Raw genomic sequence first — 25,756 nt, forward strand, 5'->3', positions numbered from 1 at the left:
CGTTAAGGATAATTCCAAGGATTTGGGCATGAAGTTGACTTTTAAAAATAGATACAGAACTCTTTCTGAGGAAAAAGAAAAAGAAGCAAAGAAGGGGAACAGAAAATGATGGAGTCAGTGTAAAACTGAACTTAAAAAAAAAGAGTCCTGATAATGGTAGAAAAAAAAAAACCAAGAGTCCTGGTAATGGTGGAGAAGCTTGTATTAGACTAAGTCTCATAGATAACAATTATAAACCTTGAGCAGAATATATATAACAATTCTTTGAAGAATTTGATCCTTGAAAGAAAGGAACCATGCTGGCTAAGATTTATTGATTGATTGAGATGGAGTTTCACTCTTGTTGCCCAGGCTGAAGTGCAGTGGCGCAATCTCAGCTCACTGCAACCTCTGCCTCCCGGGTTTAAGCGATTCTCCTACCTCAACCTCCCCAGTAGCTGAGATTACAGGCATGTGCCACCATGCCCGGCTAATTTTGTATTTTTAGTAGAGACGGGGTTTCTCCATGTGGGTCAGGCCGGTCTCGAACTCCCAACCTCAGGGGATTAACCCACCTTGGCCTCCCAAAGTGCTGGGATTATAAGCATGAGCCACCGCGCCTGGCCTAAGATTTATTTTTATACAGCTTTTCCCCTTGAAAGCACTCCCAGTCTAGTCAGTATGAGGTAGTCAGTATGAGCTAAAATGCAAGCAGAAAACTAAGCTTTATTGGCTTGAGATACCAAAGGATAGAGTTTAGGGCTATCAGAGAGGCTGGAAATTGAGGCATAAAGAGGAGTTCTTCAGTCTGCATGTGAACTCCTCTGAAATCTTTAGTTGACTCTTAAACTGCTCATGCAAGAGGGACATGTCCCCAAAGGGGCTAGTGAAAAACAATAGCTGAAAACTTTAAAAAGATGAGCAGAGACTTCAGTTTCTGTCCCCCTCAAAGGAGACAGAATTTGGAATTTTACTTAGAGAGCTTAGCAGACGCTTCAGTATTTTCATCAAAATCTCAAGAGTGGTGGCTCAGTTGTAAAGACTGTGTTCTAGGATTAAGAATAAACAAAGTATAGTATAAACAAAGTATAAAACCAACCCTCACAATAACCACCAATGATGTAACTTCAAGGGAAGGTAACTGAATCCATAGTTTCTACAGTGTTTTATTCACGATGGCCAGTATGTAATGGAACGTTAACAACTCAAGAAGAAACACAGAACTATAATGCATAATCTGGAGAAAAGGTGATCAGTAGTAGACCCCTAGATGATTTACATGTTGGAATTAGCAGATGTGAACTTTAAACCCTCTGTTATAAATATTTCAAGGACTTGGTGGAAAAGTAGTCATCATGAGTAAAGAAATGGGGAATCTCAGCCAAAAAAGAAAAAAAGGAATCAAATGAAAATCCTAGAATTGAAAAGCACAATACCTGACATGAAAAATCTGATGGGCTTAACAGCAGATTGGTTCACTGAACTTGAAGATAGATCAGTAGAAATGAAAGAAATGAACCAATCTAGAACACAGAAAAGACTGGGGGAAAATGAACAAAACCTCAGTGACCCTTTACTACAATATCAGGTTCTCTAACATATGCGTGGTTGGTGTCCCAGAAGGAGAGTAGAGAAAGAATTGGACAAAAAAAAAAAAAATTGTTTTTGAAGAAATAATGGCCTAAAATTTCCCATATTTGATGAAACAGTATCTTATAGATCTGAGATGCTGAGTGAACTGAAAGCATGATAAACACAAAGGAACTGCACTTAGACATACAATAGTCAAACCAGAGATAAAGAGAAAATCTCACAAGCAGAAAAACAAAAAACAAGATACATACAGGGGAACAACAGTACAGTTGACAGCCAACTCCTCATAAAAAGCAACTAAAACCGGAGGACAGTGGAATAATCTCTTTAAAATGCTGAGGAACAAAAGTCTCAACCTAACATTCTAGAGAAAATTTTCTTCAAAAATGAAAATATATTTTAAATAAATGAAAGCTGAGAGAGACTCCATCGTGAGCAAGCCTGCACTATAGGAAATGCTAAAGGAAATTCTTCAGGCTGAAAGGAAATAATACCAGATGGAAACTTAGATCTACAAGAAGGAATAAAGAGCACTGGAAATGGTAAATATGTGGGTAAATGTAGGAATGCCTGTTTTTTGTTTTTTGTTTTTTCCATTTCTTTAAAAAGCAACTGTTTGATGCAAAATGTATAACATTTAATTACAGGGTTTATAACATATCTGGATATGAAATATATGACAGTAACAGCACAAAGGAAGGGGGTGGAGTAAATTATTCCAAGGGTCTTATATTTTATGTGAAGTGATGCAAGAATAATTTTAAGTAGACTGTGATGAGTTAAGGCTGTATATTATAATATCTAGAACAAAAATTTAGGAAAAAACTTGATATAACTAACCCATCCCCTCTCCTCCTCCCAAACAATAAATAAATTAAAATGTGAGGAAAGGAAGAACAGAGGAGCAGTCAAATCAGGTGAGACAGAAAATGAATAGCAAAATGATAGCTTAAACCCAGCCATATCAATAATTACAGTAAAAGTAAATGAGCTACATTACATTGAAAGTCACAGACTGTCAGACTATATTTTGAAAAGCAAGATCCAATAATATACTCCTACAACATATCCACATTAAATATATTATAAAAGCACAGATAGGTTGAAAGTAATTCGGTGGAGAAAGACGATGTAAACAGTAAGCAGTAATCCCAGACCAAGTAGATGTCAAAACGACTTTTACCAAATACATCTGGGCACATTAAGGAGCACATAATCCTAATCGTGTACATACCTAGTTACAACTTCAGTGTAGTTGGAAAAAAAGAAACAGAATTGAAATAGGACATCTACAATTCTAGTTGAATTTTTTTTCTTTTTTCTTTTCTTTTTTTTTTTTGAGACAGGGTCTCGCTGTGTCTCCCAAGCTGGAGTGCACAGACATAACTCACTGCAGCGTCAACCTCCTGAGCTCAAGAGATCCTCCTACCTCTTCCTCCTGTGTACCTGGAACCACAGGTGGACACCACCACATCTGGCTAATTTTCTTGATTTTTTGTAGCGGCAAGGTCTCACTTTCTTGCCCAGGCTGGTCTCAAACTCCTGGACCCAAGTGATCCTCTTGCCTTGGCCTAGAATTACAGGTATGAGCCACCGCACCTGGCCTGTACTCAAATATTTTAATAGTCTTCTCTCAGCAATTGTTAGAGCAGCTGGCACAAGAACCAGTTTTCTTACAGAAGTTTGGAATAATACTATAAGTCACCTTGATCTAATTTACATTTATAGGACACTAAGCCAAACAGGTGCAGAATACATATTCTTTTGAAATGTGCATTGGACCATTCAGTAAAATAGGCCACCACATGCTGGGCCTGGAGCCTCAGTAAATATCAAAAGATTGACTTTTTACAAAGTATGTTCTCTGATCACAACAGAATTAATGACAATATGATATCTAGAAGAGCCCCAAATATTTGGAAATTAAATAAAATACTTCTAAGCAACCTATAGATTGAAGAATTCACAAGGAAACTCAAAAATATTTTTAATTTAAATGATAAAATGCAACAAATATATCGAAGTTTGTGGGATACAGCTGAAACAGTACATAAAGGGAAAATGATTGTTATAAATATTTGTATTAGCAACTAAGGAAAATCTTTTGAGTCTTTATAGGTTAGGCAAAGATTTCTTACATATATAACTAAATGTATGGTCTATAAAAGAAAATATTTAATAAATTGGATCTCATCAAAATTCAAAAACATTTCAAAAGAGGATCATTAAGAAAATGAAAAACTAAGCAACAGACTGGAAGAAAATATGTCCAAAACTCTTATCTGATATACTTGTATCCAGAATTTTCAAAAACCCAATTTAAAAAGAGGACGATATATATGAATAAACATTTTATCAAAGAGATGATACAAATGGATAATAAGCATCTGAAAAGATGCTCAACATCATTGGGAAATGCAAATTAAAACCACAATGAGATACCATTTCACACCAACTAGAGTGAGTGTCTGTAATAAATAAGACAGACAATACCAAATGTTGTTGAGAATGTGGAGAAACAGAAACCCTCATACATTTCCAATGGGAAGTAAAATAGGGGCTTTGACAAGCAATTGGGCAAGTTCTCAGAAAGTTAAAACTACTGTGCATGTAACCTAGCAATTCCACTGTTGGTTACCTACCCCAAAAGAAATGAAAACATATGCCCACACAAAGAATTGGAGTGCATGTTCAGAGCAGCATTATTCACAATAGCCAAAAACTAGAAGCAACCTAAATGTTTGTCAGCTGGTGAATGGGTAAACAAATATGATATATATACAATAGAACACTATTAGCAATACAGGCTGGGTGTGGTGGCTTACATCTGAAATCCCAGCACTTTGGGAGGCCAAGGTAGGAGGATGACTTGAGCTCAGGGGTTTGAGACCAGCCCGGGCAACATGGTGAAACCCTGTCTCTACAAAAAAATAATAATAATATTAAAGGATACTACTAGCAGTAAAAAAGATTGAACTACTGACACATGCTACATGATGGATGAACCCCAAAAAATTATACTAAGTGAAAGAACTCAGACCCAATAAATTATGTACTATATGATTCCATTTATACGAAGTATCCAGAAAAGACAAAGGTATAGGAACAGAAAGTAGGTTAGTGGCTGCTTGGGAGAGGTTGGGAACCAGTCCCAAGTAGCAGATTGGGGTATAAACAGGCATGAGGGATTTTATTGGTGGAATGAAGCTGTTCTAAAATTGATTTATGGTCATGGTTACACCACTCAGTAGAGTTACAAACAGACCTTCATTTGTACACTTAAACTGGATGAATTGGCACGTCAAATAGGCTCACCTTAATAAAGCTTTTATTTTTTAAAAAAGGATAAAATCAATTATATATTTTCAACTTAAACTAGAAAATGAGAAGATAAAGTTAATTGAAGAATGGCAAAAATAAAGATGAGAGTACGATCAGTGAAATAGGAAACAAACTAATAGTGAAGCATAACAAAGCCAAAAGCTTTAATAAAATTGAAAAATGCCTAGAAAGACTGATAAAAGAAAAAAAAAATCAAACACAAAATTACCATGGTTAGGAATGAGAGAGACTACTACAAATTCTAATGACATTAAAAGACTAACCAGAAACTAATATGAACAACTTTATATCAATAAATTTGACAATTCAGATAAATGGACAAATTTCTTGGAAAACAATTTACTAAAACAGGTGCAAGAAAAAAGAATATCTTAAAAACTCTGTATCTCTGCTTCTGATGAAATTTGTCCTAAAAAAGAATGCCAGGCTTAAATAGCTTTACTGGTAAAGTCGGCCAAACACTTAAGGAAGAAATAACATCAACCTTACCCACAAAATCTTTTAGAAAACAGAGGGAAAGAATACTTGCCAAGTCATGTTTTGAAGCCTGCATAACTCTAGTACTAAAACTAAAGATTTTACAAGAAAAAATATGTATAATGAATTAAATCCAGCAATATGTGAAAAGGACACTCCATAATGAAGTGGGGTTTGTCCCAAGTATGTAAAGTTGGCTTAATATCTGAGAACTAATCAACATAATTTATCGTATTAACAGACTAAATGTATTTGACAAAATTCAACACCTGTTTGTGATTAAAGAAAATGAAAACTCAATGAATGAAGTCTAAAAGATAATCTCCTTAATCTGATCAAAAGTGTATGTAAGAAATCTGCAGTTAACAAATCAAGGATTATCCCCTTTAATAAATTCTGTTCAATATTGTACTGAAGATTTTAGCCAATGCAGTAAGACAAGAAATAAAAGGCATATAGTGTTACATTGAAACTCCTGAAGAATCCTCAGAACAGCTACTTAAACTCCTAACTGAATTTAATTTATCTAGGTCTTGGATAAAAGATAAATATGTACAAATCAATTATATTTCTGCAAGTTGCAAACTGTTAGAAAACAAAATTTAAAAAATAATACCCTTTACAGTAGTCCCCAGAAAAACAAACACTAAAATACTTAGGAATAAATTTAACCAAAGAAGACTGGGCGCGGTGGTTCACGCCTATAATCCCAGCACTTTGGGAGGCCAAGGCAGGCAGATCACTTTAGGTCAGGAGTTCAAGACCAGGCCTGGCCAACATGCTGAAACCTCGTCTTTACTAAAAATGCCAAAAAATTAGCTGGGCGTGGTGGTGCATGCCTGTAATCCCAGTTACTTAGGAGGCTGAGACAGGAGAATCACTTGAACCCAGGTGGCGGAGGTTGCAGTAAGCCGAGATCGTGCCACTGCACTCCAGCCTCGGTGACAGAGCGAGACTCTGTCTCAGTAAATAAATTAATTAAAATAAAATAAATTTAACCAAAGAAGTACAACACCTCTACACTGAAACTACAAAACATTCCAGAGATAAGGTAAAGAAGGTCTAAATAAAAAGAGACATGTCATGTTTGTGGATTGAAGATGGAGTTTTTTTGTTTTTTGGATTTTTTTTTTTTTTTTTTTTTTTTTGGTTTATAAAATGTAATTCATGTTACTCTGCTATTACATAGGGCATAAGATATCCACAAGGCTTTTTTGGGACTACAGTCAATGATTAGCAACACAGTAGTGTTCCAACTCCACAATCACTAGACAAATGGGACACCCTCTCACATGCACAAATCTGCATGGAAACATACTGAAGTTTTAGACTTGTGTACTTTAATTATTTCCCCTTTCTAGTGTGTTAAGAAATGACATGCACTTTAATTTGCCAAAAGCAATGCTGTATTCTGGCAGCAACATGCTACTTCTGTTACATAGTAAAGTGAATACCAGAACTACAAAGTCAGTAAATTTTTATTGGGAAGGGAGGTTGTCAACTTAAACAGCAGCAAGTAAAGAGTGAATAAGGAAACTTGCTGTTGCCACAAATATACATGACCTCCTTATGTGATAAAGGAGGCATTTCAATTTGTGAATCATAGGCAGAGATGGCAAGTGTGTTTCCATTCAGTCTAATACTTCTGGATTCCTACTAAAAAGGAATACATTAAGAGCATGGAAATGATGCTTATTGAAAGGAAACCCTCGAAGAGTAAGGGAGGGAATGTAGAAATTAAGAAGTTATGTGGAACACTCTTTAAATTGTAATTAACTACATTTTCATATCTTCACAGTATTACAAAACACAGTCACTTGCAGACCTGGTTCAGATTACTTAAATACCAGATACATTTTTAGTCCTCTACGTAAGTGTTTGGAAGTTACTTACGTTTATATGAAATGAAGCTATTAATGCTTTTCTGCAGCAGTAACTGCACACCAGGAAGGCCAAGACAAACAAATCAAGGCATGAAGTTTTCCCAAAGCTGCAGTGTGAAAAGACTATAAACGGTTGATTCCAAACACATAAATCGGTTTCTTTGCTATAGGAAATCCAAGTGAAATAAGGAATGGAGATGCGTAAAAAGGTTTCTTGAAGGAAAGAAGGATGACACCTTGTATGGATTTAGTTTTCAGCCCTTTCTACCACCTCACATTCTTCTCCTGCACTGTCTGATGTCCAAAGTGTTAGGTTCTCTAAGCAATTGCATGATGAGGGTGGTGTCTTTATGAGTCTTCATTCAGTGTATCAGCTTCAGCAATGCCCTCATCAAAAGCCACTTTAGCCAGCGTGCAGGCAAGCTCTGGGTTATTAAGAATCTCATAGTGAAATACAGAAAAGTTAAGAGCAAGCCCCAGGCGGATTGGGTGTGTGGGTTGCATCTCTTTCTTGCTTATATCAAATGCCTCTCAGTAAGCTCCTTGGGAATTAGCTATCATTTGTTTTCGATCATCACCACATGCAACTTCAGCAAAGTACTGGAAGTAATCACCCTTTGTTTTCAGATAGAAAACCTTACTCTCTGGATTAGTTGCATTGGCTATTAAATATTTATCCAACCTTTGGGAGGCCGAGACGGGCGGATCATGAGGTCAGGAGATCGAGACCATCCTGGCTAACACGGTGAAACCCCGTCTCTACTAAAAAATACAAAAAACTAGCCGGGCGAGGTGGCGGGCGCCTGTAGTCCCAGCTGCTCGGGAGGCTGAGGCAGGAGAATGGCGTGAACCTGGGAGGCGGAGCTTGCAGTGAGCTGAGATCTGGCCACTGCACTCCAGCCTGGGCGACAGAGCAAGACTCCGTCTCAAAAAAAAAAAATATATATATATATATTTATCCAGCAATTCCAGGATGGTGGTGCAGGTGGATCTCAGCTCGGACTCCACTTTCTCCCAGTAGTCCTTAATCAGCTGCAACTTCTTGTTGGAGGTGTCAGTCTTCTGCTCAATGCTCGAGATGAGCCTCCAGGTGGACCTGCAGCCCCCAACTACATTCTTGTAGGCCACGGAGAGCAGGTTGCAATCCTCATTGGACAGCTTGGCGACCTACGCGGTCACGGCCTTCATGCAGATGGCCATGTCATCATAGCGCTCGGCCTACTTGGCCAGCTTGGCCTTCTGATCAGCTCCCTCCTCTTCTTGGCGGATGCAGGGCGGAGGGCAAGGAGAGCAAGGACAAGTGCCGACCCGGAGCAGGAGGAGTCCTTCAGAACTTCACATCTCTGTGGCAATAACTAGAGTCCCACCACTTTGATCTGCTTTTTAGATTGAGTATTTTTTAAGAAGCCACATCTCCCTGAATTCATCTCGATTTTAACACAATCCCACTGCAAATCCCAGCCAGTTTTTAAAATAAAAATGGACAAGTTGATTCTAGAATTTACGTGGATGGAAAAACAAAAGTCTTAACCATAACCAAAGCAATGTTGAAAAGGTAAAGCAAAGTTGAGAGCTAAAGACTTAACTGTTAAAGCTGCAGTAATCAAGATTGTAGGTTTAGGATAAGAGAAAGAGATCAATGAACAGAGCAGAAAGAAACACATGCATATATATATGGCCAATTCTGTTTTAACAAAGCTGTCAAGGCAATTCAGTAGGGAAAGAAAAGGCTTTTTAACATATGGTGGAGGAACGACCCTGATAAACATGGAGGGGAAATGAACTTTACCCCACCTCACAGAACACAAAATTTAATTCAAGATGATGGGGCTGGGCACAGTGGCTCACACCTGTAACCCTAGCACTTTGAGAGGCCGAGGCAGACAGATTACCTGAGCTCAAGAGTTCAAGACCAGTCTGGGCAATGTGGTGAAACCTCATCTGTATTAAAAATACAAAAATTAGCTGTGCGTGGTGGTCCATGGCTGTAATCCCAGCTACTCAGGAGGCTGAGGTCCAAAAATCACTTGAACTCTTGAACTTGGGAGGCAGAAGTTGCTGTGAGCCAAGATCACACCACTACACTCCAGCCTGGGCAACAGAGAGAGACTGTCTCCACTGTCTCCAAAAAAGAAAAAAGATGATGGAATCATAGACCTCAATGAAAATGTGGAAAAATATCTTCAAAACCATGATATGCTGGGATTTCTTGAAGAGAACATTAAAAGCACTGAACATTTTTCTTAAATAAATTGGACTTCATTGAAAAGAAAGGTGTATTTTCTCTATTCTTCATTGTCATTCATTTTTCTTTTCTTTTTTTAATATGATGACCATAAGATGTATTACTTGGTGGATGAAATTTTTCAAGAGCTTGTTAGGGTTTGTTGAATTTTTTGAATCATAAGGTAATGTTTTTCACCAAATGTAGGACTTTTTTGACTTATTTATTCAAATTTTCCCCCCTTTTTTCTTCTAGGACTCCTCCAATTTATGCTGATAAATTGTCTCATAGATCTTACTGAGACTCAGTTCATTTTTCTTTTATTCTCTTTGGTCTCCAAATTAGATCATTTTTACTTCAGTTCACTGATTTAGCTCATGTGAATTTTTCATTTCTTCTATTGTACTTTTCAGCTCCAGAATTTCCATTTAGTTCTCTTCGTACTTTAGATTTTTCTGTTGAGAGCCTATATATGTTCAACTGTTATTAGTTTATTTTTATTGAATTATTATTTCAGCATATTTAGAGTAACTACTTTGAAGTCTTAGGCTGCTAAATTCAGTATCTGGACCCATTCAGAATCAGTTTCAGTTAGCTGCTTTCTTTCCCAAGTTATGTGTCACACTTTCCTGTTTTTTTATATGTCTTATTTTCTATTAAAAACTAGACATTTTTAAGATCAGCAGTCCCCAACCTTTTTGTCACCAGGGACTGGTTTCATGGAAGACAATTTTTCCACGGACTGGTGGGGGGGTCATGGTTTTGGGATTAAACTGTTTTACCTCAGATCATCAGGCATGAGATTCTCATAAGGAGTGCACAACCTAGATCTGTTGCATGCTCATTTCACAATAGGGTTTGCACTCTTGTGATCTCATGCCACCCTTATCTGACAGGAGGCGGAACTCAGGTGGTAATGCTTGCTTGCCCACCCACTGCTCCTCCTGCTGGGTGGCCCATTTCCTAACAGGCCACTGACCAGTACCAGTCCAGAGTTTGGGGACCCCTGTTGTATAGTACATGGTAATGTGTCTGCATTTCGTTGTTCTGAATGCTTGCCTAGACTAAAACTGCAAAGTCTCTCTCTTACTTACACCTGAACATCTCTATTCAGATGTTTCCCTCTAACCCTAGCTAGCTCCTTGGGGGCCTCACCTGAACTTGATTAGTTTAGTGGTCAACAAATGAATTGAGCAGGTAGCTGAAATACCTCAAAGACTTCCCACTCTCTGTCACCTGAGCTGTGTGTGAATTAAAGAATACATTGAGAGTCACAGCAAATTGATGTCTCCCCAGGCTTTCAGTTTTTGCCAGACTCTGAAATATTCCACATACATGCCTACTTTAACAGTCAGACAGGGATCTGGCAAGTTTATTATCAGGCTTTCGTAGCCCTCTTGCTTCCAGATTTCATCCTTAAACGGAATCTGTAACCTCCAGCCAGTAAAACCTTGCATTTTCACTGCCTAACTTGGGGATAATGGAAACATCTCCAGGTAGGAAGACCATAAACCCACAGTTCTTACCCTATGCAGTTTTTCATGAGTAAACTTATCACCGTTGGTTGTTTTCCAGTGCCCTGAAGTTGTTTTTAATAATTTGCCCAGTTTTATACACCCATCTTTCTTAACACTATTAAAAATACAGTCATGATAACATTATTTTAGCTGTGTCCCTTGGGGCCAATATGTAGTTGGACATTCATTTTTATTGTGGTGATAATGGTATTTTTTAAAATTTAGGCCAGGCACAGTGGTTCAGGCCTGTAATCCCAGTACTTTAGGAGGCCAAGGAGGGTGGATCACCTGAGGTCAGGAATTCGAGACCAGACTGGCAAACATGATGAAACCCCATCTCTACTGAAAATACAAAAATTAGCCAAGCGTGGTGGCAGGTGCCTGTAATCCCAGCTACTCAGGAGGCTGAGGCAGGAGAATCATTTGATCCCAGGAGGTGGAGATTGCAGTGAGCTGAGATCGTGCCATTGCACTCCAGCCTGGGTGACAAGAGCAAAACTCTGTCTCAAAAAAATAAATAAATAAAATAAAATTTAGATATAATTCACATACCATAAAATTCACCCTTTTAAGGTATACAGTTGGTTGGTTTTCAGGATATTCATAGTGTTGTGCAATCCCCACTAATTCCAAAGCATTTTCACCACCCAAAAAGAAACTCTATACCCATTAACAGTCACTCCCCATTCCTCCCTTCTCCCAGCCTCTGACAACCACTGTTATACTTTCTGTCTCTATAGGTTTGCCCTTTCTAGACATTTCATATACATGGAATCGTATAGTATGTAGCCTTTTGTGACTAACATATTTCATGCAGTGTAATGTTTTGGAGGTTCATTCATGTTGTAGCATGAATCAGTGCTTTATTTTTGTGGCTGAATTATATTCTATTTTACAGATAATACCACATTTTGTTTATTCATTCACCAGTTGATGGACATTTAGGTTGTTTTTGGTTTTTGACTCTTATGAACAATGCAATTGTGAACATATATTTACAAGTTTTTGTGTGGATGTGTCTTCAGCTCTCATATATGTGTAGGAGTGGAATCAGTGAGTTAATAGGGTATTTCTGTTTAATTAGGAGGTAATGACAACTTTAAAACCTGATTTCAGCCATTTAGTAGGAAATTTAATGCACTCACATTTATTGTGATTACCATGATTACTACTTTGTTTTGTGTTTTCTATTTACTAGACTTTTCTGTTTCTTGGGTTTATTTTTCCCTTCCTTTTTATTGGAATAGTTGAGCATGTATGCATGTTTGCACTCTGCCTGTCTCTATCTAGTGAGGAAACTTGACTATCCTATTTTTACTTTTTAAATTGTTAACAAATTTAAATTTAAATGTTTATATTAATGTCTACAGTTGATGCAAGTCTCCAAGCTGGGAAAGAAAATTATCATGCTTTCAATTATTCTTTTCCTAGCATCTCCCTAAAGAAGTCATCTGGAATTTTAATACTTGTTTCTCTTGTTTCTTTTACCTTTTTACATTATGTTTTAATGATTTTGCATCCTTGCCTATCAATTTTCCTGATTTCTTTGGCCTAACACTATTTTTTTGTATAACACATCTGTCTTTTTCCTGGATTCATGATTCATTATTATTTTGTGGGAGTACTTAAGGAATTATTTCAGATAGGCCTTTATGGCTGATAAGTTTTCTGAGTCCTTACATATACAAAAATGTCTTTTACCCTTACTCTTGAATGACAGTTAGAATACTCCATTGTTTACTAGCTTCCATTGCTGCTGATGAGGATTTTGATGTCACTCTCATTCTCAGTCTTTTGATTCTTCTATCTAAAAACTCTTAGGATTCTCTGTAGCCTTCAAGTTCTAATGTTTTTCTGCCTAGTATTTAGGTAGTTGTCTTTTTTCTTCCATCCTGCTTAGTACTTGGTGGATAACTTTCTATTTGAAGATTTCTGACTTTACCTTGGGGACATTTTTATGTGTAATTTTCTCCTGAATACTCTTATTTGTCAGATATTAAAACTTTTAAATCCATCCTGCTGGTACTCTTTGTCTTCTTGTACTGTATTTTTGGAAAGTCCTCAGTAAAATCTTTCATTCTCACTAACTCACATTGCAGTTCACCCCAGTTAACACTGTTAACTATGAAATTAACCCTAATGATATCATGACAGTATATGTGCCTGAGAGCAATGCCCTTTCTCTACATATGCTGTGTTATAATTTGTCCAGAAATGAATAAATATAGCAGTTTTCAGGGTATGTGCATTCTTTGCATATTTAACAAATCTAAAGATAGAAAGTCCTGGCCGGGCACAGTGACTCACACCTGTAATCCCAGCACTTTGGGAGGCTGAGGCAGGCGGATCACGAGGTCAACAGATCAAGACCACGGTGAAACCCCATCTCTACTAAAAAATACAAAAAATTAGCCGGGCGCAGTGGGGCGCTTGTAGTCCCATCTACTCGGGAGGCTGAGGCAGGAGAATGGTGTGAACCCAGGAGGCGGAGCTTGCAGTGAGCCAAGATTGCACCACTGCACTCCAGCCTGGGCAACAGAGCGAGACTCCGTCTCAAGAAAAAGAAACTCCTTGCAAAATTTTAAAATTCTCTGACTGTAATGCCCTGTAGATTAGAACCCAGAGACATAGGTCTCTTCCCCCCAGTTTCTTAAACTCCTGGTTTCCTCAGATGTTATCCTCCTTTGTTGCATGTATGTCTCTTCTTCAGAGTGATGATTTTCCTTAACTGTTTGGTGATTTTTTTTTTTTTTTTTTTTTGGTGTTTTACTCTTCTTTGTGTTTTGCAATCCATTTACCTACTTGAGTGTTGAATAGCTTACTGCCAGTGATTATGAGGGAGGGACAGGACAAGCTGCTGAGGGGCAGGAGTGCTGTTGCTTGTCTTCTGATGTGGGTATTCTCTCCTTCCCTTCTGAGAGTTAGCAGCTACCTGTGACATTGCACTGCTCTGCAGCCCAGTATGCATCCTTGCTGCTTTAGCCTGTGAATATATGCCTCTGTTGACTGCTGCTTAGCACAAACCTGGGAATGGGGAGGGACTGATTGACCCAGCTGATCCAGATGCAACTCACTGATTAATCATCCTGATGTATGTCTGAGTGCCCCCAACCTTCAGCTGTCCATGTCCACTGGCTCTGCCTTGAAACTCTTCCTTAACCACTCCTACTTTTGCAGATGTCTTACTGTACATCTGGCTTAGACTATGGCTTCCTTCAGTTACTGCCTCCCTTCCCCACCATTCAACTCCCCACTCCTATAAATATAATCTCATCTGATTCTAGGAGATTGCTGATAGTCTTTCCTTATTATCTTATGCATTTATGATTTATATTTGTTAACTGTAAATGTCATTTCCTCAGGAAGTTTTTTCCTAACCACCCAATGTAAAGTAACTTCTCACTTTCTATCACATCACCTCAGTTTATTTTCATTGTAGCATTCTTCTCTATTTAATATTTATGGCCTTTTGTTTTTCCAGACCTAAATGCATACTCCTTTAGGAGCCTTATATGGTCTATTTACAGCTATATCATAAGTGGTTAGAACAGTGCCTGATACACAGTAGACATTCAATATATGATAGTTGAATTGAGTGACTTTATCTTTTTTAAAAACATATATCACATTTGCTTAAATTACATAAATTTTAGATTTTATACCAGAAACCAGGTTTATCAAATATTACATCTTAACATCTCTGTTCAAGACAAAAAAAGAGAAACACACCTTTATTAACCAAATAATTTTCTTCGCCCAAAATTGTATAATTAATTGGTTAAATAATACAAAATGCAAAGTTTCTTAACCTCCAGCATTTCAGTCTGTATGGCATTCAAGCAAAGCTTGGGGGTGAAATAAAAGCAAAGCTTTGATTTTTCTAAGAACAATATTACAAAGTGACCAGAAGTTAGAATTATGTTTGCTTATAGTTTATATGACTATGTGAGATATAATTTATTCTCAGGTAAATCGTTAAGTTGAAATTCATCATATTCTTATGCCATATTATTATGGAGCTCCTTTAGCAAACTCAGATTTCCTTAATGGAATTTCCAAAGTCTTCGGTTAAGGACTCACTCTACCAGATAAGATTTTTACTTTTTTTCCCTGCATCTCTTAAATTTTGTAGCGTTTGATCAGGTGGCTGATCAACCCATAAGGGATAATAATGAACAGTTTTTCAGTTTAGAAAGACTGTTTTGAGAGTTAATTCCTTAATTAAATTTAGGTTAGAAAAATATAGAAATGCACATAGGTAATCATAGTCACTGCTTACATAGTAACTTCTCCATGAAAGCAAAGTCCCTGTTTTGGCAAGTTTTGAGTTGACCTCTTTTGCTGAGTCTGTTATTTTTTCAGTCCCCATATATAAAATTTTGTAACATTCTTACTTTCTCCATGGAGATCAAATTTAGTCCCAGATTTTTCCTTGAAAATGTTTAAATATTTTATGGCAAAGAAAAGCAGTAGTCACTTTAGAAGACAATCAGAATTTATCTGTTCCATGAAACAAATATTTATATATATGCCATTTTTAAGTCTTCTTGTAGCTTATTTATACTTCTACCATCAAGAAGATGAGCTTAAACCCTACAGAATTAACCTCACATCTTTATAATTCTGATAGAAATTACTTTAATTTTGTTTTACTTTTTTTATTTAGGCAAAGATGCAATCTACACAATTCCAGTAAAAAACATTCTTGCTGTGGAAAAACTGGAAGAGAGCTCTTTCAACAAGAAAAATGTAAGTTATGTAAATAAAATATTTAAAGCTTTCTGAACTGCATGTATTAAGTATTTGTATTTCAAGGTATTTGGTAATACCTTGTATTTGTATCACCTATTAGATATTTGTATTCAAATTTTCAAGAGGTTGTTTATTGGATTGTTTACCATTAATCATTAATAGTTCATGAATAGCTAGCTCAAACTCTCTCTTAAAATTGTTCTTTATTGTTGATGCCTCATATAGCTTGCCTAGTTTGTTAAGTTAAAGATACTTTTCTCAAGACTTCCCTGTTATGATATATTTGATAAACCTGGTTTCTGGTATAAAATCTAAAATTTATGTAATTTAAGCAAATGTGATATATAATGTTTTTAAAAAAGATAAAGTCACTTAATTCAACTATCATATATTGAATGTCTACTGTGTATCAGGCACTGCTCTAACCGCTTATGATATAGCTGTAAATAGACCATATAAATAGGAGTATGCATTTAGGTCTGGAAAAACAAAAAGCCATAAATATTAAATAGAGATGAATGCTACAATGAAATGCTCTACATGATATTCAAGTCTCTGAATAATACAGTCCCAAGCTATCTGTCCAGCTTTGTCTTCTGCTCCCATTCAGTGCATACCATACACTCAAGCCAACCAGGATGATTTCCTTGTTCCTAAATATTTTTTTGCTGCTTTTTCTTTGTACTTTTTCTTCCATTAGCAATTCCTTCGCTTTATTCTTATCTATATGATAGTCCATTCGTTTGGATATGTGTGGCTTCTAAAACTTACATTGTTTTGTACTGCTTAGTACCATGTGACTCAGATTATGCTTGGGACTAACTTGCTTGAAACATAATAATTTCTAAGACATCTTAGCACCAGTTATCTAGCCAAGCAAACTAGATTCCTTTAGGTACTTTTCTTCTGTTTTGTACTGTGTGTTGGTTTGGGGACTCTTGTCACTAACTTTTTATCTTAATTGCCTATGAAGATGTTCCAAGTAATACATACGGAGAAACCACTCTATGTCCAGGCAAATAACTGTGTAGAAGCTAATGAATGGATAGACGTACTCTGCAGGGTGAGCCGATGCAATCAAAACAGGCTCAGTTTTTATCATCCCTCAGTGTATCTGAATGGAAATTGGCTCTGCTGTCAGGAGACTGGTGAAAACACTCTCGGCTGCAAGCCATGTACTGCGTAAGTTTCCTTCTGATTATAAAAGCAATGTGTCAAAATTTGATATATCCATGCAATGTTAATATTACTTGTCCATGGAAAAGGAATGACGTACTGATCCATGCTACAACAAGAATGGGACCTTGAAAAATTATGCTAAGTGAAAGAAGTCAAACATAAAGGCCACATATTATCTGATAACATTGATGTAAAGTGTCTAGAATAGGTAAATTTGTAGAGACACAAAGTAGATTAGTGGTTACAAGGGATAGGAGGAAGGGAGGAATGGGGAGATGCAGAGATTCTTTTAGGAGTGAAGAAAATGTTCTAAAATTAATACTGGTAGCACAAGTTAAAAAAAATTTTAAGGCAATGTTTAAATAGAGGCATGAGTTTGACCAAGGTATCAAGAAAGAATGGTCCTTAGCATTCTCTTTCTAATTGTATGGAACAACCATTGTATTTCTAAGACTTAAGTAATAATATATTGTTTTGTGATGAAGCATAGGTTGTGGAAATGATTTTACTTTAAAATTTCCCTCCTTCTGTTTAGAGTTACATAACAACCAAACCTCTCCTTGGCCCCACTTTATTTTAACTGTCAAATGAAACTAAATTTCTGCAAAAGTCTGTGGTTCTATTTTTAGTCTCAAACCATCAGAAGTCCTTGGCATGTTAACAAAATAAAATTTGTCCAATATATTTATTTTTTATTTTTACCATAGAGGTGTCCCTGCAGACATCCAAATAGATATTGATGAAGACAGAGAAACAGAAAGAATTTATTCCCTTTTTACCCTCAGTTTACTTAAGCTGCAGAAGATGGAAGGTAAATACACAATCTATTTTTATATAACCATAATCTTTCATTACCAATTCCTAAAGTATTGTTTTAGCATTATACAAAAGTTGAAAATACTCGTAGATTTACCAAAATGTTGTTTATATGAAAGTTGACAGACCCACAGGGGGCATTTTTCATTGACATTCATGAAGTTAAAATACTGTTTTTGCATGAATGTGATGATCCTAATAAATAAAATGTATGTATTTTAGTTATCTTGGCTCTGCCAGGGGAAATCCCCTCAGCATAAGACACTTGAAAAATTCTTATTTGTACTACACATTGCATTTATAGAATTTAGTTGTCTGATCAGAGATTTGTTTTCCTGTTCCTTTTAGAGGCTTGTGGAACTATTGCAGTCTATCAAGGACCGCAGAAAGAGCCTGATGATTATTCTAACTTTGTGATCGAGGATTCTGTAACAACCTTTAAGACAATTCAGCAAATAAAAAGCATAATTGAGAAGCTGGATGAACCTCATGAAAAATATAGGAAGAAAAGATCCAGTAGTGCAAAATATGGGAGCAAGTGAGTGATTTTTAAGCTATTGTAAACATATTTTTAAACAGTTTGAGATTGCTTCTCCTGCCCCATCCTCACACCTCCTGCTCACCCACATCTCTCAAGACCCAGCTGAGGACCGTTCTCTGGTGTAAGTTTCCCTGGCCACTCAAACTCAAGGTGCTCTTTGTGTTGTTCAGTTTAGCCATGATTTCACTGTGTTGGTGCTATACTTTATCCACTTTTAAATTTCATATATGTATATATGTATATGAAATTATATATGTATATAAATGTATATTTTATATTTATATATTATTTGTATTTATATAGAAAAATAGGCCGGGCGCGGTGGCTCAGGCCTGTAATCCCAGCACTTTGGGAGGCCAAGACGGGCAGATCACGAGGTCAGGAGATTCAGACCATCCTGGCTAACACGGTGAAACCCTGTCCCTACTAAAAATACAAAAAATGAGCCGGGCGCCGTGGCTCAAGCCTGTAATCCCAGCACTTTGGGAGGCCGAGACGGGTGGATCACGAGGTCAGGAGATCGAGACCATCCTGACTAACACGGTGAAACCCCGTCTCTACTAAAAAATACAAAAAACTAGCCGGGCGAGGTGGCGGGCGCCTGTAGTCCCAGCTACTCCGGAGGCTGAGGCAGGAGAATGGCGTGAACCCGGGAGGCGGAGCTTGCAGTGAGCTGAGATCCAGCCACTGCACTCCAGCCAGGGCGACAGAGCGAGACTCCGTCTCAAAAAAAAAATAAAAATAAAAATAAATAAAAAAATAAAATAAAAATAAAATAAATGAGCCGGGCGAGGTGGCAGGCGCCTGTAGTCCCAGCTACTCGGGAGGCTGAGGCAGGAGAATGGCATAAACCCGGGAGGCGGAGCTTACAGTGAGCTGAGATCCGGGCACTGCATTCCAGCCTGGGCGACAGAGCGAGACTCCGTCTCAAAAAAAAAAAAGAAAAGAAAAGAAAAATATATTTATATATATTTAGTTTTTGTAAAGGACAGGTTCTCGCCCTGTCACACAGGCTGGAGTGCAGTGGTATGATCATAACTCACTGTAACCTCCAACTCCTGGGTTCAGGCGATCCATCTCAGCATCTTGAATAGCTAGGACTACAAGTGTTCACCACCGTGCCCAGCTATTTGTTTTATTTTTTGTGGAGACAGGGTCTTGCTATGTTGCCCAGGCTGGTTTTGAATTCCTGACCTCCAGCGATCCTCCTGCCTTGGCCTCTCAAAGTGCTGGGGTTACAGACATGAGCCAACACTACCAGCCTGTCACCAGTTTTAATGTTATGTTCAATTGTAATTCAGTTCTTGAATACTTAGTAGGTCTTTGTTTTGTTTTTGTTTTTACTGATCCTCCTTCTACAGTACATAATAAGAATTCACAAAACTCACCCCCCAAAAAAATAAGCTGTAAAAGTGCTACAAGTACTTTATAGTTGATTTTTTGGACCACTTCAGGTGTAGATAGATACTACGATGGATAACAACAGCAACAACTTGCATTTATTGCAAGCTTACTCTACCAAGGGGCACTGTGCTTAGTACTTTACAGCTTATTTAGATTGCTTTTAGAAGCAAGTTATGAAGTCCCAATTGAGGTGGCTTAAACAATAAAACTATTTACTCTTGCAAATTAAGTAGTTAACTTCTATAGTTGGTTAATTCAGCAGCTCAGCACTGTCATCAAGGAACACCTGCCACTCAGCCAACCTCAACAAGGTGATTCCTCAGGCTTATTCCCTCATGAGCTGCAATAATTCAGAGCCCCACATTTTTGTATGATAGCATCCAGAGGCAGAAAAGGCTGTTTTCTCCTTACTAGGAGAAAGGAACCTTCTCTAGAGTTACCCCCGGCCTTCCCTGAAACACATGGCTGCCCAGTGTTACAGCAGAATCGGGGTCTGTTTACAAAGCAGTGGATAGGGAGGGGATGGTTCTTGGGCTGGCAAGTAACAGTGTTTGCCACAGTGAACACTCATTGATCCTCAAATCAGCCCAACTTGGTTTTATCCTCATTTTACAGCTAGTGAAATGGAGGCTTGGGGAAGCTAAATGCCTTGCCCAAGGTCACACAGCTGACTAGGGCTCTGAATCCTGGCCCCACCACTTTAAATGTTCTTTGAAAAGTATGTGTATTAATAATTACATTTTTTATTGATGTACAATAAAAATCAATTTGACAGGTATAAATATTTATATTCTTCCTAGATAGATGCCTCAATTAGGTTATTATAAGCATCCCAATCCTGTCCTTTATGTACTAATGTAATTGGTTCTCTTCCAATAGTAGTAATCCAATTTCCTTGGAGCCCTGGGAAGTTTCCATATGAGATCCCAGACATTCTTTCTTAAATAGTACCTCTCCACTCATACCCACACGTACCATACCCACTTCCCAGTTTTATTTTTCTCTATTAAAAAATATCATCCTCTACTGTACTAAATATCTTATTAATTTTATTTACCCTATACTAGAGTGTTAAGTTCCATGATGGCAAGGGTTTTCTTGGTCTGTTTTGTTTACTACTTTAAGTTCTACACTAGGGTCTAAGATTTAATAGGTGGTCAGTAAGTACTCGTTGAATTAATGAAACAAGATTTGGCATGAGAGATTATCCAGGGAAAATTCTGAATACTTAATGGATTATATATTTGTCACCCTTTAAATTTTTATATTTCTTAAATTTTGAAAAATGACTTTTTTTCTTTTCTAGGGAAAATCCAATTGTTGGGAAAGCATCTTAGAGTTTAACAGATTGGTTCAGAAGAACTGGAAAATATTATTTTTCTTGGAGCTTTTCAATTCATCATATATTTTGTTCATAGTATTTAAGAATGAACATTCGCTTCAATGTCATCTGCCTCCACATTGTGTTTAATATTTAATAATTGAAATTAATTGTTTGGGAATCCTGGTATTGATGTATTACTAGAGAATTTAAAGCCCAAGATTCCCTTCATACCTGTGTGACCAAATCTATATTTCTGCAACTTCTTTTTAATCGAAAGAATCTTCCTAGAAAAGCTTTGTAACAGAGGGAGAACTCCTCCGTAGCAGGAAACCATCTCTTCTTATAACACTCTGTTCTGTGGACTTGTTTTCACTACCATCAGTGCCTGCTCTATACTGCCAACATTGTGTTTTACTAGAAAATTCCAATTCATGACAGTTCGGAGCTTTTCATTTAGTTCATGTGGACCCTCCCGCTTTAAAAAAGAAAAAAAATAAGAAATTATTTTCCTTTGGTCCATCAGTCATTACAGGTTCCATTCAAGACAGTGATAGAAATTTTAGAAAACTGCCAGAGCATCCTTGAAAGTTGCTAGATCCTTTTGCCTAAAGATGTAAACAAAACTCAAGACAGGAGGAATCAGGGAATACGTGCTATTGTGTGCATCTTGTTTACATTTGGAATCAGTGATGGCAAAAGAAGTAATGAGACCTCTGAAATTGTTTTCATTGTTTTAAATACCAGGTACTCATTTTCTTGATTTGAAAGTTTAACATGACTTCTAAGGACATCTCTTCTGAAAAAGAAAGTAAACATGAATGAAGGTGGTGGGAAAGTCACTTGACTTCACCTGCTATTTCATGTTGTAATACGGGCCACCATAAGGATGCCCTCCTCATAGTGTTCGGTTCTACTCGGCGCACTTTAATAATCTGGACTGCTCCAGATTATACTTTAGATACTTCATGGTATCTAATCTTTATGATCAGTTGAATGATCAGTGTTTAAGTCTAAAAATAATGCTTTCCTGAAAATGTTTATATTTCATTACTGTTTCCTTATTGCCTGCTAGCCAAATGGAATTTGGGCAAGCAACTCTTTGAAGACTTTTTTTACCCTAGAAATTTACTTTTGTCCTAAAAACCCTAACTGTAAATAAGCAGTCGAAGCAAGTTGCCACCTTGAAGTTGAGGGATACACTTTGCTTCATCAGTATTAAAAACCATGGTACTTTAATTGTGTCTTTTTTAATTCAAAACATTTTCTAAATGTGGTACTTTGAACCTTGGAGTATTTACATGTTTCTGTTCAAAACTGTGACTTATTAATGTAAGTCTGCTAGTAGTACTTTTTTTGTGTCCCTGAGCATAAGCTATATTTCAAGATACACTTTGCCAATTTTGTTATTGGTGGGTAATTGTTTTTAAATTATATTGTTATTAGGTAATTATTCTTAAAGACTACTGGCATACCATCAAAGTTGTTCCATAAAAGAATATAACTGAGCAATGTATTTCTCTAAATGACTTGTAAAAATCAATGAGTTACATTTAAGTCTGCATTATGGTAGATTATTACTCCCGGCTCATTTTAAAGACAAGTTTGAAAGAGTCCTTAAATTTTATAAGCTTGTAGATTCCATAAACTACACTGATTTATACATTTGAAAGAATTTAGCCATTTAATAAATTTCTCATTCTCAACTTACATTTAGATTAAAATTCTTTTTAAGAGTCTCTGAAACGTCTACCTGCGAAGAACATGTAAACATTGCCAGGTACCAGTCATTATTCTTTAGTGGCTTTTTAGTCCTCTGCTATTTTTTTTTAAGGCAAAAGAAATATTCATCTAACATTTCTAATATCAAATCCCCAATTGTGATTGTTTTTAAAGATCATGGCATGATCACAGGGACCAAGGCTGTGTGCATACGTAACTCTGGATCTGAAAGGAGGAGAGTTCAGCCATCTAGTTCTTTTCTTCACATGACACTTTTACACAGCCAGTTTGACTGAAATTAACCAACTTGGCACAGCCTAAAAAGAAGTAATGTGAAATTAAATTATTTTTCTTTGAAAGTCTTTTGAAATAAGAGACCTTGTAAGTAGGACCCTAAGATAACCAAGGAATTTGCTTCCAGGGCCCTCATTCCTCTGCCATTACTTACAGATTTTTAAATTTTTACTACCTGATACTCTTTCTCTACCTTTTCCACATTTGGAAACATACAAGGCAGCTCACTTCATCCAAAAGCCTAAAAACTCCAGGAAGGAAAGAAAAGATGATATGGGGAAACTTGCCATAGATGCCGGTTCTGGTTCTTAGTTTAGCCATTTCCATCAGTTGAAATTGTGGTGTGATCTGTGCTTGTTTTGTTGTTTTGTTTTTGTTTAGCTTTGTTTTTTAATATTCATTTAATAAGATGATGGGCAATAGCAAAGATTTTTACTCCCAGGAATATAATTTATCAAATTGAACTATTTTATTTGCCAAAGAAACTTGTTTTTAATATCACGGGTAATGGGTAAGTGTCAAAACTAGGCTTTTTTTTATTAAACAAAAGAAGGTGACGAATGATATGGCTTTTGTTTCTGTTTCTGAAGCCTGACTTCATTTATGCCAGATTTTGAAAACCAGATCTTTTTGTTAAGTGAAAGCACCTTTAATTTGCTCTAACGGTACATCCTGTAAAGACAGAATTCTGCATAGCGTTTTAGGTGTTTTTACAGTATGTGAAAAATACAAGACTCATTCTAGAGTTAAATTACCAATCTTGGTTGATACTATCTGCTTCCATTTTTATTAATTTGGAAATTAATATGTTGCTAGTAAATATTGGTTTTTATAGTACCCAGTTTGAAAATGTAAGTTATCAAAACTTAATGTAGTGAATTTGTTTAACCATGTTGTATTGTTGAGAATGTATTTTTATTTAAATTTTATTTTCTTATCAAGAGTATTATAAAAATTAACTTTTGTAACTGTCGCTTGGAAATAACTCAAATAAATTACAAGAAGCCTGTCTGTTCTTTGTGAGACTGTATTTTCTTACTGATTTAGTAATTTCTTCTCGTTTAAAATTATTACACCTTTCCTATTAGTAAGGGAACTGTGGAAGTGAGAAGTCTCCAGTAAGAACAGTGCAATGTGAAAAGTGTTCAGTTTTCTTAAACTTAACTAGGCTGATTTTTGATGAGTGGGTTTTGGTTTTTTTGTTTTTTTTGTTTTTTTTGTTTTTTTTTTGAGACGAAGTCTCACTCTGTCCCCAGGCTGGAGTGCAGTGGTGCTATCTCGGCTCACTGTGACCTCTGCCTCCCGGGGTTCAAGCGATTCTCCTGCCTCAGCCTCCCAAATAGCTGGGACTTCAGGCGTGCACCACCATGCCCAGCTAATTTTTGTATTTTTAGTAGAGATGGCATTTCACCATATTGATCAGGATGGTCTCTCTCTCTTGACCTTGTGATCTGCCTGCTTCAGCCTCCCAAAGTGCTGGGATTACAGGCGTGAGCCACCGCGCCCGGCCTCTAATGGGCTGTGTTCTTATTTGTTCATTCATTCAACAGACTTGTTTTGAGGACCCATGGTCTTCAAAACACCTTGCAGGCTCCTGTCATTCCCTAGAGCCATGTACATCTGTCATGGAGGAATATAATTCAGTTGTGTCTAGATAAAGTTTAAAGCTGAGTTTTCCAGACTATATTTGACTTTTTAAAGAAGAGTGGAAAGAAGAATTATTTCAGAACCTCTGGTTACTCAGGCCGTGCACTGACCCCTGCAGATTAACCTACCCCATAGCTTGACCTTCAGTGCATCATCCTTCAGGATGTTAGAATTTGCCCGTGTTGTGCCATGTTGGTGAGATACCTGGAGAATATAAAGTGACAGCACCAGAGACCAGGTTAGTGGGTGTAACTTGTGCCCTCCCCGGTTCGTGCCTGAACCCTTTTATAATAGCATCCCTAAAAACCCTTCTGTAAAACAAAGCCCCTGGGCTCCAGAGGAATTTAAGGTTAACATAGTGGAAAGGATAGGGTTCTGAATCTCTATCGAAACATTAGAAGTCCTCTTATACTAGCCCATGTATAGAATAGAACTTGTGAAAAGCATCAGATTTAGGGTTCTAGTCTATGATAGAAGTAAACTAGGCATTGAAGGGAGAGGCCATACTCCTATTTCAAATTATTTGATTCCAAAATGAGAGACACCCAGGGCCAAACAGTGTCCCTTTATTACACAAGAATAAGAAACAAGACATACTTTGGCACTCCTGGTATACGTTTTTCTACTCTACTGGCAAGTACTGAACTCCTCTAGAAACGTTTCAGAGAATAACCTGTCTTGGGTACTGACCATATGCAGAGATCTTCGGTCTTAATTCTTCATACATATCTTCACCTGAGGTTTGCTCTTTTGTGGCCAAAAGGTCATTCTTTGGCTTACCATTTTGCCATTTGACGTCATAGTTCAGGGACATCATTTGCCATCATATTTTGAGCTTATATCTATTTTTTATATTGACAGCAGAGGTGTGACTTGTTTAATTAATGTACTATTAAGATTTCATCACTTTTCTGCCTTATATTTCAAACCCTTTTTGTTTTGTACTATCAGGCAAAGCCTTTGTGCTTTTTATTGATTTGCTTTTTGAGATGGAGTTCAGTCTTAGATACATAAATTTTACACATCAAGAAAGAATTCTGTTATCTAGAGCAGATAAGATTGTTT

At 37.0% G+C, this 25,756-nt stretch overlaps 1 protein-coding gene and 1 pseudogene across 2 annotated transcripts in view; one reads left to right on the top strand and one right to left on the bottom strand.

Moving 5' to 3' along the window:
* Nucleotides 1-24,055, top strand: part of RASA2 (RAS p21 protein activator 2) — a 126,538-nt gene extending 102,483 nt beyond the window's left edge. Inside the window, exons 20-24 of one of the 2 annotated variants that reach the window (XM_030934799.1) lie at nucleotides 15,682-15,764; nucleotides 16,741-16,949; nucleotides 17,654-17,757; nucleotides 18,111-18,300; nucleotides 21,014-24,055. In XM_030934799.1, the coding sequence (XP_030790659.1) occupies nucleotides 15,682-15,764; nucleotides 16,741-16,949; nucleotides 17,654-17,757; nucleotides 18,111-18,300; nucleotides 21,014-21,044 (617 nt within the window). In that variant the 3' untranslated portion in view covers nucleotides 21,045-24,055. The remainder of the gene's footprint in view (nucleotides 1-15,681; nucleotides 15,765-16,740; nucleotides 16,950-17,653; nucleotides 17,758-18,110; nucleotides 18,301-21,013) is intronic. The other variant, XM_030934802.1, reaches the window with a different exon arrangement.
* Nucleotides 7,522-10,520, bottom strand: LOC115898148 (annotated as a pseudogene).
* Nucleotides 24,056-25,756: the final 1,701 nt, after the last annotated feature.

Source organism: Rhinopithecus roxellana, chromosome 1 (genome assembly GCF_007565055.1).
Source record: "Rhinopithecus roxellana isolate Shanxi Qingling chromosome 1, ASM756505v1, whole genome shotgun sequence".
In the NCBI taxonomy this organism is placed as follows: domain Eukaryota; kingdom Metazoa; phylum Chordata; class Mammalia; order Primates; family Cercopithecidae; genus Rhinopithecus; species Rhinopithecus roxellana.